Source organism: Cibotium barometz, chromosome 60, assembly GCF_041138505.1.
Source record: "Cibotium barometz isolate CiBa-2024 chromosome 60, ASM4113850v1, whole genome shotgun sequence".
Taxonomy (NCBI): Eukaryota; Viridiplantae; Streptophyta; class Polypodiopsida; order Cyatheales; family Cibotiaceae; genus Cibotium; species Cibotium barometz.
The window spans coordinates 32532344-32549695 of NC_141105.1; the positions used below are offsets into that span (position 1 = coordinate 32532344).

General features: G+C 49.6%; 2 protein-coding genes across 3 annotated transcripts in view; one reads left to right on the top strand and one right to left on the bottom strand.

The window, feature by feature from the left end:
- LOC147605246 (K-stimulated pyrophosphate-energized sodium pump protein) overlaps window positions 1-17352 on the top strand; it is a 191581-nt gene that overhangs the window by 21163 nt on the left and 153066 nt on the right. The gene's annotated exons all lie outside the window — the stretch shown is intronic.
- Window positions 11592-14781, bottom strand: LOC147605247 (uncharacterized). Of its 2 annotated transcripts, XR_015265231.1 has the most exons (3): window positions 13559-14781; window positions 12966-13517; window positions 11592-12864 (listed from the first exon to the last, which is right to left on the bottom strand). XR_015265231.1 is itself a non-coding variant. In XM_086794064.1 (2 exons), exons 1-2 carry the CDS (start codon window positions 14501-14503, stop codon window positions 13413-13415), a joined length of 1050 nt encoding a protein of 349 aa, XP_086650190.1. In that variant the 5' UTR covers window positions 14504-14781; the 3' UTR covers window positions 11592-13412. The 2 variants fall into 2 exon arrangements, 1 of the variants encoding a protein (XP_086650190.1); XM_086794064.1 differs by having other exon boundaries at window positions 11592-13517.

The following is a 17352-nucleotide window of genomic DNA, read 5'->3' on the forward strand; positions in this document are numbered from 1 at the left end:
TGGTAGTTGCTTTGTGACCTGTATGGTGATGCCAGTGATCGGCAAATGGTTTCTACTTCTGGGTGCTATGCAACCAGTGATCTTGTGGATACTTCTTTTGGAGATGTTCCTGCAGCGAAGGATAGTGGGCCAGTTTTGCTCACTGCATCTGAGGAGTTTGTTTCTCCTGTTGCCTTGCCTTCAGTTTCTGTGCATACTTCTCCTTGCCAGGATGATATCTCTGGTAATGTTTTTGAGGAAGACAGTGGGCTATCTTTGCTCACAGCTTCTGAGGGGGATTTTATTGCTTTGCCTCTGACTCTTTCTTCGTCAACCAGTGACTAGGATGTGTTATTGGTCCCTTTGCCTTCTATGGAGGAGCCTGCTTCTACGCTGTATGATGCTATTGAAGAGGCTACTACTACTTCAGTTACCACTACTGTGAATGTTTCTATTTCCCTTACTCTGTGTGAGGATTTTGGATTGTGGTCAGGTGTGTCCGTGACCGTGCGTGGGGCACAGTGGTACTTCCAGGGCTTGAAGGATTGGGATTTGGATTTGGTTGGGCTTGTGGAGTCCCGACATCAGTTTTCAGAGGGGGCAGGTTCTTACATCTGGCGATGCTGACCTTCGAGCATTTGGCTACTCTTGGTACAGAGTTGGAACAAATGGACTATATTTCTTTTGAGGGTATTATCTTCTTGGAGCTTCAGGCTTCTAGGGATTTCTGTGGCATTGTGTTTACATTTGGGTTTGGCACCGATATTTGAAGCAGCACGACGCAACCTATATGGTTGTTTTCTTCTAGAGGAGCAATGTACCTGGTAGCTTGTTATGTTGCTTTTGTAGCTGAGTTGCTGTGGAGATTGCTTGTGGAGCTTTCCTGGTACCTGTTGTTGCTGCATTCTTTTGTCTTTGACGACAGAGGACGACTTCTTCGGCTTCTCGGAGTATGTTCAACATTTGGTGCTGAGAGGGGGTGTTAGCACATTCATCCCCAGTTTTTGCCCATTTCTGGTGTCCTTTTGGTCCCTTTTGCACGGCCCTTGATTGTGGGCTGGCCACCCCTATTTTACATATTTTTCTAGGATTTTTCCCACCCTGTTTGGTATTTTCCCAGTCGGCCAACTATTCAACTCGAGTCGGCCAGCATATTCAGCCCCAGTCGGTCAGCAATACGCACCTATAAATAGGTGGGACTAGCCTCTCACTTTTCATTCAGTCTTGTACATATTTTGCTCTCTCACTTATGAGACTATCTGGGTCTCTTGCTTGGGACTGTTTTGCTTCAGTATATTCAGCATAGTTGCTCCATCTCTCTCTCTCTCTCTCTCTCTCTCTCTCTCTCTCTCTCTCTCTCTATTCAGCACACACTAGTGCCCCTTTTGCTTCCGCTGTGTGCACTCTTTCAAATTTGCTGTGGAATTACAAGATTGGGAGAATCGGGACTCGAAGGCGCATTATGTGCTTGTGCGGACCATCACAGAGGTCTCACCGGCAGTGCAAACTCTCACCAGTGCTCATCAGGTATGGTCAAAGTTGGAGGATCTCTTTGCTCGCGATTCATCGATGAGGGTAGTTACCTTGCAGGGGAAACTCTATGCCTTGTTATTTCCTAAAGGCAGTTCAATGCAGTCTTTTCTCATGAAGGCCATGGTTATCCATGACCAGTTACTAGCTATGGGTGCTAGATCGGTAACTTCAATGCTCAAAAATCAGCACACGTTTCATGACGGAAAATAACACACAAAACTGAATATAGATGTGCAAAAAAATAGAGAGCGAGAGAGGGAGAAGAGAACACAGTATTGGGTCTTGAATACCCTCTCTAGGGCCCACAACACGGATGGTGTATTTGCTTTTATTAGAATGATGCAAAATCTGAAATAAAAGACTGAACCTGAACCTTCTTGGCTGAGATAGATCTCTGCCCTTGACCTTCAATCCTTCACCCTTGCGTTAGCTTCTCCCTTGGCTGTCTTGGCCCTTGAGTAGCTTCAGCACCTTGTGAATTATGAGATGGCTGGACTGAATTATGCCTTGGGTATTTATACCCCTCTTAGATGCTGGTCGGCTAGTTTTATCTAGGTCGGTTTGCTGAAAAAAAACCCCACGACCTGCTTAAAGTAGCATTAAATGCTGAAAATACCATGTGTTCACACGTATACTGAATGGCCACTATGCGCATGTTGCTGGGCAGCCTTTTGGGGTCTGGCCGCCTGCAGTCCTGGCTGTCCTATGGGCTAGCCGACTCGTTGGGCTGGCCCAAAGGCAAGTCGGCTGCCTAGCCAAGCCCTCTTGGGCTGGCCGACAGCCTGCCCAGGCCCTCCTTGGGCTGGTGGGCAAAGGCCATGGGCCCCTTGGGGTGGTGGCCTAAGGCCTACCCTCTACCCAAACATGGGGTATAATACCCCTTTTTGGGGTAGCCCTAATGGATGCCCCCTTCTACATGCAACCTACATAGTTGTCTGGCATTTGGTCACAGACCAAACACACAGAGCAACTGACATCATTCCAGAGGGGAGACTCACACCGCGCATTGACCTTGGACGCATGTGCAGGACAATGCACACCTGACCTCGGACGAATGGAGTGGAACCTTGGCTGACTCGTCCCGGACTGGGCTCGCATGGGACCAGTTTTCCACCCCAGGTCCTGCACCTTCTTGTTCAGATATGTCTACGTGGCATCTAAGTGCGGGATGCACGTGACATCTCCTTGTGCTGAACTTGACGGAAGCTGCATAGCCTCCAAATAATCCGTCAATAAAGGCGGATAGTCGTCGAAGAACTCTTTATCAAGCCATACCGCTTCATGGGTCCCTCGGTCCTGAAACTTTGTGAGGGACTGTCTTTGCCTCCGGCTTGAGCCATGCTTGAAGTGGTGCAAAAGGATCTGTTTTGGAACCATTACTTCAGCTTCATCAATGATATCTGGTTCGGCTTCGTCTTTCACTTCTGAAGGGATCGGACCTGCGTATGGTTTGACATGGAACACATCGTGCATAGTCCAACTCGGAGGTAGCTTTAACTTCACTGAAACCTCGTTAATCTTTCTCTGGATGGGAAAAGGTCCGAAGCTCCTGGATGACAACTTTGGGCATTGCTTGCCTACCTGTTTCTACCTTTGCTTCATAATCCGAAGATACACCCAATCACCTTCTGAAAACTTCGTATCCCTTCGGTCTTTGTTGGCCTATCAAGTGTAGGCCTCCTGTGCTTTAGCTAACCTGTCTTTTACTGACTCCAAAAATCTCCTGGTAAGACTCTGTTAATCTGTTCGCTTCAGGTACTGAAGACGAGGTTCTGGTCAATAGCGACTGGAATGGTCTTCCAAACGCTCCTTCATATGGAGTCCTGCCAATAGCTGAAGAAAAAGAATCATTCAAAACAGCTTGAACTAAAGGCAAATATGATTCCCACTTACCTTGCTGATCGTGGACATAACACTTCAGCACATCAAAGGCCAACTAGTTGTAGATTTCTGTCTGGCCGTGCGTCTGCAGGTGAAATGCATTGGAAAAATTCAATTTAGTATCAAAGTTATTAAACAATGCCCTCCATAAATGACTGGTAAACTTGGCATCTCGGTTTGACACTATGGTCCTAGGGATCCCGCCAATCGGGTATCAATGCCAAATGAACAAATGGGCAACATCGTTGTTGGCGGTCACATTGGCCCTGCATGGAATAAGCATAACAAATTTGCTAAATCTATCAACTGTAGTCAAGCACTGAGTATTACGCTTGCCCGGACTGGGAGGTAGATTCGTGACAAAATCCATCGAGATATCTTGGAAAGGTCCCTCAAGAATTGGCAAGGGCTATAACAATCCTATCTTCTTCCTACGAGGAGCTTTCACCTTTTGACAAATATCACAGTGTTATACATACGAAAACACATCTCGCCTCATCTTTGGCCAATAGTATTGCCGTTCTAACTTCTCCAAAGTCGAATTCATGCCCCTATGACCACCAGTAATGGCATCATGGGCATCATGGAGAAGAGCTGTCGTGAACGACTTCATGATACACAGTCGGCCTTTGTAGAAAAGCCAACCATCGCGTATCAAAAAGTGGCATGGTCTTGTGGCATCCGATGCTTGTTCCCACTGTGTGTACCGAATTCCTCGGAATCTGCGTACGTGTGCTTCATGTCGTCTAGTCCCGTATCAACAAGGTCGAGGCTAGTGGTCTGAGTCAAAGTCACTTGTCCCTTTCGGCCATGGTTGTTTCTTGTATCGGTACGAACCTATTCGTACCGTATGGTGGTACGGTACCATACGATATCGTGCGATACGTTTTCCCCTTTCCCCCTAAAAAAAAAGTCTGGAAGTGTTAGAGATGTTCCAACAGATGATGTGAGCAATCGCAGACCAGAGTACCAAGTTGGAAGAGCAGAAGGCGCAGATACTGGCTCTGGAAGAGCGCACTTGTTCTCCAGCTCGGCGATTTCCGTCTCCTCCTCCCTCTCCTTCTATATCCTCAAATCATTTTCCCGAGAAAATGAATTTCAGAAAGTATAATGGTAAACTCGACTCCACAACTCTTTATTCATGGTTGCATCAATTTGAAGCTTACTTTGTTGCAGTTAGAAAGAATGATACTGACAGAGTGATCTTAGCAAGTTGGTACTTGGAGGGTGAGGCCAGTCCTTGGTGGACCCAGTGGGCTCATGCCCACACCAGATTAGGTATGGCAGCTTATGTTTGGAACGAGTTTGTCCGCGACCTTAAGCAACGAATTCTACCGCCCCATTACCTTGCGCGACTTGAAGACGAGTTCAGGGGAGCGTGTCAGAATGCGCAACCAGTCCTTCAGTTTGCCAATGGAATTTCGACCTTATGTTTGCAATTAGGCTTATCTGATACGGACAAGAAAAAGCAATTTTTGTATGGCCTTGACACACAAATCCAGTGCGAGGTGCGTATGTTTAGGCCAACCACCTTCGAAGACGCACTCTTGCTTGCGCAGACTCCAGAGTGCTGAAATCAAGCACAATGGTGGCAAGGCTAGAACCAGACAGAGCACGGTAGCATCTGGCTCGAAGAACTCGACCAATGCGTCCAAGCTTACTCCAGACCAGAAAGTGGAGGCAGGCAAGACTGGTGGCAAGTTGAGTGCTGAGGAGATTGCTCAGTACAATAAGGAGGGTAGGTGTTTCTTTTGTCATACAAAAGGACACTTCTCGGGAGTGTCCTAAGAAGACTACCGCTCCAAAGACCGCCACCTCAGCCTCCATAGCTTCTGTGGAGGGGTGAGCCCAGCTCCCACATAGACCCCAGTGGCTGCCCCTACGTCTTCAAATCCCAATGCTTCAGTTGAAGCAATCATTAGTCGGGAGCTCGAAGATAAGCAAAAGGGCGCCTATGACCAGGAGTATGAGCGCAACGAATTGCTCAAGACCTTTGGCTACATACGTGGCCAGAGAGTCTTTGTCTTGTTTGATAGTGGCGGCACGGAGGACGTGGTCACAGAATGGGCCGCTCGGCGTGCCTGTTTCGTCCTGACTTCGGTGGACAAGCAAGTTGAGGGTTTTAGCACAGGCATGACAACGAGCGTCAAGTATGAAGCTCTAGGTGCTAAATTAGTTATTCAGGGCATAGAGTTTGTGCGTGATTTTATGGTTGCCCCTCTTGTAGGAGCAGACATAATATTGGGCATTCAGTGGTTTCACAAGTTCCTTCCGGATGTCAAGTGGGACAAGCACACTTTCCAGATTAGTCGGAATGTGTCAAACGCCCCAGTGCCCATTTAGTATGATCCAGGAATTCCAAACTTTCCACTCATAAGCTACTTGCAGGCTATAATGAGCAATTAGGAAAGGCGCACATTGTGGGATGATATACATCTAGACTGCCTAGAGGGTGGCCAGTGCTTTCGAGAAGTATTTGGCTCTGCATGAAAAGTTCCAGAAGATTTTTCTTAGGGACAATCTCCCTCCCCAGCTCCCCCCCGTCTAGACCGGAGGACCACAAGATCGATCTCCTCCCAGGCTTGGAACCCTCGAGCAAGTTTCCATATCGCATTTCCAAGGCAATGGAATCGGAGTGGACCGCCAACTCCAACAATTGTTGCAATCTGGCTTCATTCACCCCAGCGTGTCGCCATTTGCAGCACTGATCCTGTTTGTCAAGAAGAAAGATGGGTCTTCTCGTGTGTGATTATCGTGCACTCAATAAGGTGACTATCAAGAGTAGATTTCCGATGCCTCGAATAGATTATATTCTTGAGAGGCTGAATGGAGCCAAGGTGTTCTCGAAACGCGATTTAAAGAGTGGGTATCACCAGGTGAGGGGATTGTGAAGGGGGACATTCCCAAGATAGCCTTTCGTACGGAACGGGTCCACTATAAATTTGTGGTCATGCCTTTTGGCTTGACAAACGCCCCAGCCGCATGATGATGCGTGTGTTTTGGGAATTAATTGGAAAGTATGTGTTCATATTTCTGGATGACATACTAATATTTTCAGCTGCGGTTGAGCAGCATGACATTTATGTGGAGAAAGTGGTGAAGTTGCTTGAAAGCAAGGAGCTCTACGTCAATGAGAAGTAGTCGGAATTTTATTTGTTCGAGGTTTATTACCTTGGATATACAATTAGTGCAGAAGGCATTCAACTTGATTCGGCTAAGGTGGCCGAGATTGTCAATTGGGAAGTTCCTCAGACTGCTTATGACATCAGATCCTTTGTGGGTATATGCCAGGCATAATCCACCCACATAGACAAGTTTTCTGACCTCTCGGCGGATCTCACTGATCTACTAAAGGGTGTCAAGACAAGAAGGCAACGGATTCGAATGACTGCACGAGTGTTGGAGGCAAGAACCTCAAGGTGGCTTTATCAGAAGCGCCTTGTTTAGCACTTGCCTCGTGGGACGAGCCATTTCAGGTGATCACTCACTGATGCGAGTAACATGGCCATTGGAGGTGTATTACAACAGAATGGTCATCTAGTAGCTTACATGTCTCTGTCAAAAGTGCGCAACGGAAAGCGTGAGACATAGGCACAGAGAGAAGGAAAACAAATCTGCATAATGATGAAGAAGCAATGATACAATCAGCCCTATGCAAGGGGTGGTCCCTGTATGTGTGGGCATGATGAACTACTCCCCTAAGGGAGGACCCGGGCCTGGAAGCCCCTGTTAGAGTGAGTACATATGAGGAGGAGGCAAGCCTTATATAGCCCCAAGATAAGCTGGCCGACTTGCTCCAGAAAAGTCTCACGACTGGACAAAAATAAACATGTGATAATGGGTGGCCAACCCTACAACCAAGGGCCTAAGCGTGAGACATAGGCACAGAGAGAAGGAAAACAAATCTGCATAATGATGAAGAAGCAATGATACAATCAGCCCTATGCAAGGGGTGGTCCCCGTATGTGTGGGCATGATGAACTACTCCCCTAAGGGAGGACCCGGGCCTGGAAGCCCCTGTCAGAGTGAGTACAAATGAGGAGGAGGCAAGCCTTATATAGCCCCAAGATAAGCTGGTCGACTTGCTCCAGAAAAGTCTCATGACTGGACAAAAATAAACATGTGATAATGGGTGGCCAACCCTACAACCAAGGGCGGCCTAAACATGAGGAAAAAATAAGGTGCTGCCCGGGATAAATCTGGGCACCCCTGATACACAACTTGGGCACACTACCAGGAGATGAATAATGCTAACACCCCCCTCAGATCCTGGGAGTGAAACCGGTCCAAGGAGTTGGAAAAGGAAACCTCCAAAACAAGTCGAAAAGTCGATCTGCTCCCGCCTCTGCCACTTGCTCCAAGGAACTGCTTCCGATCCAGAAGGCCAACAAAATCCAAAGAACGAACCACCGGATATCTCCAACCCAATCTATATCACACCTGTCACACAATGTGCTCCCTCTTCAGCCCAAGAAAGGATGTCGTCTGACTCTCTACCTCCAAGAAAAAAATCTGCTCCTTAGAGAACACCGCCAAACTGTCTCCCTGTTGGCACCCCTTCTAGACACCCTAGAGGCCCACAATGTCTACATCAGCCCTGGTACTCAAGCCTCCAACTCTGAGCTTGTTGAGCACCAATCTCCAAATACAAGGTTTCCGGATCTCCATGTATCCCTCGGTCCAAGAATGCCTCTTTGTCTTGCTAACACTCCAAGTGGAAGAAACATACCTCCAACACCGTAGCTGACAATCCTGCTGGCACCTGACCTTTAAAACCTGTATGCATAACTCGCCGTCGCGTGATGGGACTAACACTCCAAGTGGAAGAAACATACCTCCAACACTGTAGCTGACAATCTTGCTGGCACCTGACCTTTAAAACCTGTATCCATAACTCGCCGTCGCGTGATGGGACTACTACTCACACACCCAATCACATGGCAACACCCCCTGAGCTCTTTGGTGTTTTAACTATGGCGCTGAGCTCAAGAAAGCTCTCCTGCCAAAACCTGACACCCCTAGCTTGCAAGCTCCCAACCAACTAGTCACGTGTCCATGTGGAACCAACCATCCACAACTCATCATCCCAAAGCACAATCTGATGTCAATCATCTGCTCCAAACTGCTGCTGCACTGGTACCTACCTGTACCCAATGAACCTGTACACCTGCCATGCATCATGTACCCATCCTGCAACTGAGCAAGTACGTGTGAACCTCGACAACAGCTCTCGTCACCAAGTGACCTAGCCTGTCTCTGCATGAATGCCGATATCACCCTATACACCAAGCTCCCAAATCAATGCTTATCCTAGGGATGATGACTCCTGTGCCTGTACCCTGTAATCCAGAAGGCCATCTGCCTAGGGAATAGGAGTGGCTCACTGCCAAGTAACCACATCCCCCTCTCAAGGTGAACACCCTGAGAACCTAAAGGAAACACCTGTACACCAGCAAAACTACGCTGAACTGGCAGACCCCCTCTGCTGTCGAGAAAGGCTAACTGTCTTCCACACACACCTCGAGGATGAGAATCCAAGTGTGCACCCATGAGTCTGAAAACTCTGACAAAACAAAGATTGGTCGAGCAAGGGCTCAAGGCCATGTGGGAAGGCACCATTCCGGAAAAAGAACACCTGCCTCCACTGCCTCCAAGAACGCAGATGAGATAATGCAAAAAACACTGCTGTAAACAGCTGGGCAGCACATGTACCAAGAAGAAGTGAGGGAAGAGGAAAACACAGCAACTTCAGCACCTCCTCTGGCTGCCACAGATCTGCAGAAAACACATCCATAGGTGTCGCCCCTGCTTGCTACCCCAGATCTGCAGAAAACGCAGCCAGGGTGTCTCCCTTGCTTGCTGCCCCAGATCTGCAGAAAACGCAGCCAGGGTGTCTCCCTTGCTTGCTGCCCCATATCTGCAGAAAACGCAGCCATGGTGTCTCCCCTGCTTGCTGCTCCATATCTGCAGAAAACGCAGCCAGGCTGTCTGCCCTGCTTGCTGCCCCATATCTACAGAAAACGCAGCCAGTAGGGACTGCCATGTACCTCCTTCAGCCGCCTAGACAAGGCCAAAATGCTCCCTCCTCCTCTGCAACCAGCAGTATAGAAAAACGCAGAAATCCTTCTCTAAACAAAAAACGCCAGAACACCTTCTGTAGAAGAGCCTCAACCCGGTGCTCTGATACCATGTCAAAAGTGCGCAGCGGAAAGCGTGAGACATAGGCACAGAGAGAAGGAAAACAAATCTGCATAATGATGAAGAAGCAATGATACAATTAGAAAGGTGATGCTTCTAGAGGAAAAGAATGTTGATAGGTTTCCCAACTGTGTCTCTCTGAAGCTCTCCTCTCAGGACGCGTCATCTCTGAAAGCACTGAGGCCCCCCTAACCGTGTATGTTCCAGGAGACTATCGAGTATCAATCTTTGTGTGAGGTGGAACTAGTGGAATCGCCCTCCACTGGAAGAGTCTTGGGTGAGGGTTTAGACGGGGAATAATCACAATCCGTCTTGGGGCGAAGGCGCGCCAAGTGGGCGCTGATCCTGTCCTCCATGTGACGCCACTTTGTCCGAGTGCGAGAGTATGCGTTCTCTGGACTCCATCAATCACAATGGAGGTACCTGTAAGAAGGGGGAAGAGGTACTACGACAGAAGTATGCATGAACACAAAAAGTAGCACCTTCAGGTTGGAGGCCACCATCTTCCCATCCTGGTCTTTGTGGCCTGAGTCTCCAAGCTCCATCCTAGCCAATGGCCATAGATGGCTGCACTCAAAGGGAAAGAGAAGATCATGGCACCATTCTCTGGCGTAGAGGGTCTGGAGTGGTGAAAAACCACACATATCTGAATAGGGGCTATTGTCTCCTCAAAGATATTTGTCCCTTCGACTGGAAGACATTGGAAGAAACTATAATCCACAGGCTGCCCCAGGATCCTGGGGGGGGGGGGGGGGGGGGGGGGGGGGGGCAGGCACCTGGGGACTCTGGCGGGGGAGCCCTCACCGGGGAGGCAGCAACGGTCATCTCAATTGGCTTAGAGAAACGGTGAATCAAGCAGCGAACGGAGCTTGTTGGCTACCTCTGCTTCGGGTTGGGGGCTGATGGGGGTCGACGGGAGTGCTCTGGAGAGGCGGAAGGGGGGGGGGGGGGGGGGGGCTTTGATGAGGAGGACAAGGCAGATAGAATTGCTGTGGGTAGAGTCAGGAGCGAGGGTGGAGGAGGGGGGGGGACGGAGAGGCCAAAGAGGGCTGCTGCTGGGAGATATCCATTGGAGAGAGAGGCTGTTGGAAGAGGCTCGACGAGGGCTTATGGGGCTACCGGCCTCATTGGGCACTGAAAGTCGAGGGAGGAATCTCAATGGGGTAGCGTCTGCCAAAACAAAGGGGCCCGCTCCATGATTGGAGGGGGCCCATCGCCAACGAGTAGGTGCTGTGATAAATGCTCATAATGGTTCTCTGATAGAACTGAATTCTCCTGCACTCTGCCAGCCTGGCGTGCGCAGCGACGGCGCTTAGCTCTGGTGGTCGACTGACGGCTCGGGCACGGGCCAACCATCTGCCACTCTTCGATAGTCGGGTCATCCGCAGTCGGGACTTGATGCTCCGTTGGTTGGGAACTTGCCTCTCTCTTTGCCCCTTGGTGAGGATCTGAATGGAGGACCCCCCAGGCGGGGGGGGGGGGGGGGGGGGGGGGGGGGACAACCAGAGGCGTTCTCCTGGATTGACGTCGAGGGCAAGCTCTGGTTAGATGGCCCATCTGTTTGCAAATGAAGCATTGACTTGGAAGGCCTGAATACTACACACGCTGCATGATGGGGTGGCCCTGGAGGCAAGGAATATATATAACGTGAGGCACTAAATCCGGCGAGGCAACATAGATGTGGAGGGATGGAACCCCGGTTGCCCGTGCAAGGGCCGAGGCAGTAGGATTCTCCGGATGGCACCACCAATCACCGAGAGAAAGAGGAAGGTATTCCAGGCCTGGGAAGCAAACTGTCATTGGGAAGCCCGACACGGGTCAAACGCAGGGTTGAGCTATGCTGCCACGGCGCAAAGAAGGCCTGTGCCGTACGCAATGCAAGGGGGGCTCAGCTGAATGACTCGGTCTGACGCTACTGGCGAGTCGAACTCCACCTAATAGTAGCCACGCCCTAGAGGGTGAATGTCTGTGATCTTTTCAAGCTCACCGATGACGCTCACCTGTAAAAGATCTCTGAGTTGTTCACGCGAGTGTTGCCAGGCGAATCTGAAACGGCAGGTATGAAACGGGTTTCATACGTTTTGAAACATTTCATAAAAGGTAAGAAACGGGTACAAAAAGGTTTCATACAAAATAGAAAAAGCATGTATATTTTTAACTTGAAATATACAAAAGAAAAAACTGTTGACATAACTTATAAGAGACCACATTGAATTCATTTCAATAAAAACAAAATACATGTAAGATATGATGATATCACAAAGCACGTGGGTGATCACTGATGACTAAACAGAAATCAAAAGGATCACCACGTGGGTGATGAGTCATGACTCAAAATCCAAGATCAAAATAAATAACATGTCCAAAGTTCAAACTAAATAACATGTCCAAATAAAATGATACTGGCAGCTGCTAGCTACTATCTGCATCCTCATGCTCATCCTCATCTGCATCTTCTGCCTCTGCAGCCTCACTCACAAGGTCACTGCCGGTAGTAGCCGAGTCCTCAAATGCCTCATCCTCTAGAGGTGCAGGTGCACAACTAGTACTAGCCTCTCGAGAAGATCGTGTAGTGCGAGCCGGAGCCATGATCTCCTCATAGAGCATAGAAATTGATGTCTCTCTCCTCTTGAGGAATGTCGGGAATCTCCTTGCACTTCATGATATCAATCTTATCTGTATTCACTTGGCGAGGCTCAATGGGATGACCCTTTTGTTCTAGCAATCGGAGATTGCAATGACAAAAGACAAGCCTCTCCAATTGTGCTGTGGAGAGTCTATTTCTCTTTTTCGTGTGAAAAAAAGCCCATGTACTCCAGTTCCTCTCACAAGGCCCTGAACTGCAATCCTGGGAGAGAACTCTCAATGCAATTCGTCTCTACATTGTACAAAAAAGAATGTTAAGTTAGAGTCAAAAAGAGAGTAGCATTTGAATGTAGATTTTGAAAGAGTAGGAGGGGTGTCCCAATACCGTATTTCTCCCACCAAGACACTGGCTCCAACTGTGTCTCCCTCAGCAATGTAGTAGCTCGCCCAAACATATGGCTACCGTTGCGGTAAATGAGAAGCTCATCCTCGAGCTTTCTCATAAGCTGTATATCACCTCCCACTCCCACCAACTTGGTAATGTACTCGATCCATCCTGACTCTAGCTCCTCATTGAGGTATTGCTCCTCATTCCTCCAAAGGGGATGCAAAATGTGAGCAACAGCATGGATTGGCCTATGAAACCAATCCCAACGCCGATTCCAGATCTCCTTAATATCTTGAACTCTACATGTGACATACATAAGAGATCAAGATTTATAAAATAACTTATAGGAAGACTCAAGAGAAAGACTCAAAGACTAAAGTTAAAGCCCAAGGGTGAGCACCTGTCACGCGACAAGGTAGTGAAATCATTGAGAGCTTCACCAATTCTGTCCATGAACTCATAAAGCAGCCCAATGGTACTCCCCTCCATGTGTGTAAGCCGAAGGACACTATACATGGGCTGAAGTGCCTTCACAAGTCCATCTGCATCCTGCCACCAAGTATCTCTCATGACCATACGAGAGAATGCTATAGACTTGGGCTCATCCTTGTCCTCCCATGCTGTCCATTCACGACACACAATAGTGCGTAATAAGCCCTGTCGTACTCTCACTAGTCTCTCCACCACAATAAACATATATGTAAACCGAGTTTTGGAGGGCTTTAGAAGCTCAAGATCACTATTGGCCCTGTACATGCTCAAAACCTTTGGCCTCTTTGTGACAAAGCTCACCATGGTAGATGCAGCTGAAAATACATGGCTCACCCAATCAAGCTTCCCCACATCCTCAATCAAGGCTGTGTGCTGCACAAGGTGTCCACACAATCTTGGGGAACTCCTCCTCTAACATCCTGCCCATGGATACACAATTGGACCCATTGTCCGTGATCACCTGTCCATGGATACACAATTGGACCCATTGTCCGTGATCACCTGCACAATGTTATCAGGCCCAATTTCATTGATTGCCTGGCGCATGTGGGACATAATGAACTCCCCTGTAACCACTATCCCTGGCACCGATGCATCTATGGCACGAATGAACATTGTGCCTTTGCAGGAGGACACAAGAATGTTGTACACATTTCTCTTCCGCACATCTGTCCATCCATCACAAAGCAAAGTACAACCATACTTTGCCCAAGTGGCCTTGAGAGGCTCCATCTCCATCTCCACAGCCAGTTGCTCCTTGCGAAGCTCAGTAGTGTGCAATGTCTCGTAGGAGGGGCCATCCCACTCACACCCAATGCGGGAGATAGCTCTCATTGCCTTCTTCCATCGAGGAGTCTTGACAATGTGGAAGGATAATCCACATTGAATAAACAACTTCATCAACTTCCTCGTTGCCTCTTTCATGGCAGCCTTTTGCATCCCTGCTTGTACATGTCCTTTCTTGAACACTGGAAGACTAGTTCTTTTGGCTCCAGGTGCCGAGATAGAACCACCTGCAACCTCACCGCTGGTATCTTCCTCTCTGATACTGCGAGTCCTCTTGGAGACACTTTGACGTGCTTCAAGCTCTCCCAGATTGGGGATATCCTCAAGGGGGATACCTAGCTGCATGGCCTTCCAAGCCTTGAGGCTATCATAGATTTCTTGTGGCACATGCTTACATGGCCCGATGCCAAAACCCTTTGTTTGTGACAAATGTGCCTTCAGCTTGGTGACACTGCCATGGTGCTTATCAGCACAAAAGTTGCATTTCCACTTTCCGGAGCCCGAGCCACCATATCTAGACTCGAAGGTGACATTGTTCCAAAGAGAATCACCTGTTCGAGGCATCCTACAAGGCGGGGATAAATGCAGATTGTTGGCCCTGCAAGTGCGACACAGAACATAAACTAATCTCATTGTATGATTCATGATTTTAATTGTCATCTTGGCCAACAATAGAGCAAGGGGAAGAGAAGGTAGATAGCCTTAGAAGTTAGGCCTCAATAGAGCAAGGGTGGACCGTGGAAGATATGCCATAAATATTGATGGAAGAGAAAAAAGTGTGCTGCTTTGTAAGTTGTGCAGAGAAAACCAACATAAAGCAAAACATGACATTACCCCTTTGGAAGACCTCCACAAGGCCCAAGGACACCAAGGAGTAGGCGGGCTGACACGAGCGATGGCAGGCTGGCACACAAATCGGCGAAAAGTCACAGGCGGCCGCCACTAGAAACGTAAACGAAAGTGCGTCGTACGAAATGATTCGTTTTTTAGGTTTTTAAAATATGCATGATGAAAAAAACGCGTTTCATACAGGACGAAACGTTTCGAAACGTTTCGTACATTTCGAACCTGTACGAAACGCGTTTCTATGCAACTGTGGTCCACGCGCAGGGCGGCTACGAACAATTTTGCAAACCAGGGTGGAGGCCTCTAATGCTGCAGCAATCATGACAAGGATCTGAAGGTCCCCTTCGGAAAAGGATAAGCAAGCAATGGCAACCTCGATCGGGGTTGACAGAGCTGCTGCCATGGAGTCCTCCTGAGGGTGAAGACCAAAAAATGCCGAGACTTGCCAAGATGAGGACGCCCCGAAGAACCTAAAAAATCAACCTACGGGGAGAGGGAGAGGGAAGAAAAACGGGGAGTAGACGCGGAGGAGGGAAGATGGGGAACTAGGAGGGGGGGGGGTGGGGACGGAAAAAGGGAAGGGAAGGTGGCGTAGAGAAGAGGGGGGGACAGGGGGTAGCAAAAAGACAAGGGAGGGGGGGTGGTGCAGGCGAAGAGGAATGGGGAGCAAGGTGGTGCAGAACAGAGGGGGCACAACAACGAAGGGGGGGAGTGGGGATGCGGGCAAGGCTAGCGAGGGGGGGAAAAGGCCACAAAATCCTAGGAAAGACCTGCACTTTTATCACCAAAGCTATAGATAGCTGCTTCCCTATTTACAAGAATACATTTATGGGCATTTTGGGCTATAGGGGCTTCAGACAGGATGGCACTTAGGGCTCTGCACTTCAAAAATTCAGCTTGCGCATCATTTGAAAAGTCGTTGTGAATCACACTTAGCATCTCCTGGCATGATTTATGAACTCATGGAAGGGTGGTAACCTGGTGAGCGACTCTGGACTCATGGAAGGGTGGTTACCCTAGTGAGTACTTTTTGGTCCTGTGTGGACGACGACTGTGAACGGGCTAGTTGGATGTACAAGATGTAAGTTGGGAGATTTCATCCACTATGTTTGTGCACCAGCATATGTATGTGAGTTGCACGCATGGATGACTTGTTTTTGATGCCTGGACATTGCTTGGTATTTTGCCTGTGAATGTCCACGGGCACCGGGGACGCCTGGACAACCCGTGGATACGCATGTGCACACCTGTTTGGGACTCGTATGGTTTCCTTATGTGTTTTGCAGGTGGTAAGTGTGCACACTTAATCCAATTTATTCATTATTTCATGTTACTAAGGTTTATTGGGTGGAAAATTCACATTCACTTAAAGTGTGGGCGGACACACTTATAATTTTATAAGTGAGTTCACATCAAGGTGGACTATTTTTAATGAACCAAGGCCAATTATGAGAGATGGGCACCCGGGCACTCCCAAATAGCTCCACGAGTTGCTATTCTGGGTGTGGGAGGGCCAAAGTGGGCAAGCCCCCAAGATTGAGAAATCTTGGTTGGCTGCTCGAACGCTTGCTGAAGCTGCGCCCCGTCTCCTGCCTGCGCGACTTGCACACCAGCTCCCCCCCCCGCCATTGCGCTTGCTCTTGCCCCCCCCCCCCCCCGCCTGCTTTTGTTCCTGCGCCCCCTTCCCTCGTTGCTCTGCCCGCCACCCTTCGCCTGCTCGCTGCTGTGCCCCCCCTCCCTCGCTGCTGCGCTCCCTCCTTGCCCCCTCGCCCCCTCCCTCCTCGCCTCCTCGCATCCCCTTCTTCGCCCATCTCACCTCTGCATCGCCCCCTTCCGCCAGCATTTTCCTCCCCGCCCCTCATTCGCGCAGCTGCCCCCCCCCCCCCCCCCAGGCTTTTCCTTCACCGTTTTTACCCCCCCCCTCCCTTTTCGTGCTGACCTCCGCCCCCCTGCTGGGGGTTTTTTCTTTTTTTTCCGCCGGTCTTCCGCCTTTCTGTGTGCAGCCCGTTTCTTGCAGGATTTCCGCTTTCGCCTCGCCTACGCTTGAGCTTCAGACTCTGATGGAGACTCCTCCCGCCTCGCCTCAGGGGGACTCATCCGCAGTCCCCTCGCCCGCCCCCGAGGACACCCCCATCAGACTTTCTCTTTTGCCGGAAGAGGAAGCGAGCCTCACCGCAGAGGTGGAACGCCTTCAGGCCCATTCCACCATCTGCCGTATAGTCGGCGCTCGCCCCAGCAGAGGGGAGATCCGGGATCTTCTCCAGGCCCGCCTGCTTGCAGATGTGGGCAAGATCCTGGACGTACAGCTTCTGGGCCGGGGACATTATCAGATCGAGTTCGAGACCGCCCAGAGTGTGGCCAAGGTCCTTGCCATGAGTCCCCTTGACATCAGGGGTGCTCGGGCTTTCTTCAGACCTTGGCAGCATGGCTTTGATCCAGCAGCAGCTGAGCAGGGAGAGCGCCTTTTTCATGTTACAGTTTGCTTCCCTGGACTCCGCCGGGAGTATCTTCCGCTTCTCTCTCGGCTAGGAGCATTGGTGGGCTCGGTACTCGAGACTGGCCCCACAGCAGCTTCAGTGGTGGCCAAAGCAGCTGGGCTACCCTCCGTCAGAGTTTTGGTGTCTGACATCTCCTCCCTTCCTAAGGTCATTGAGCTACCTAGG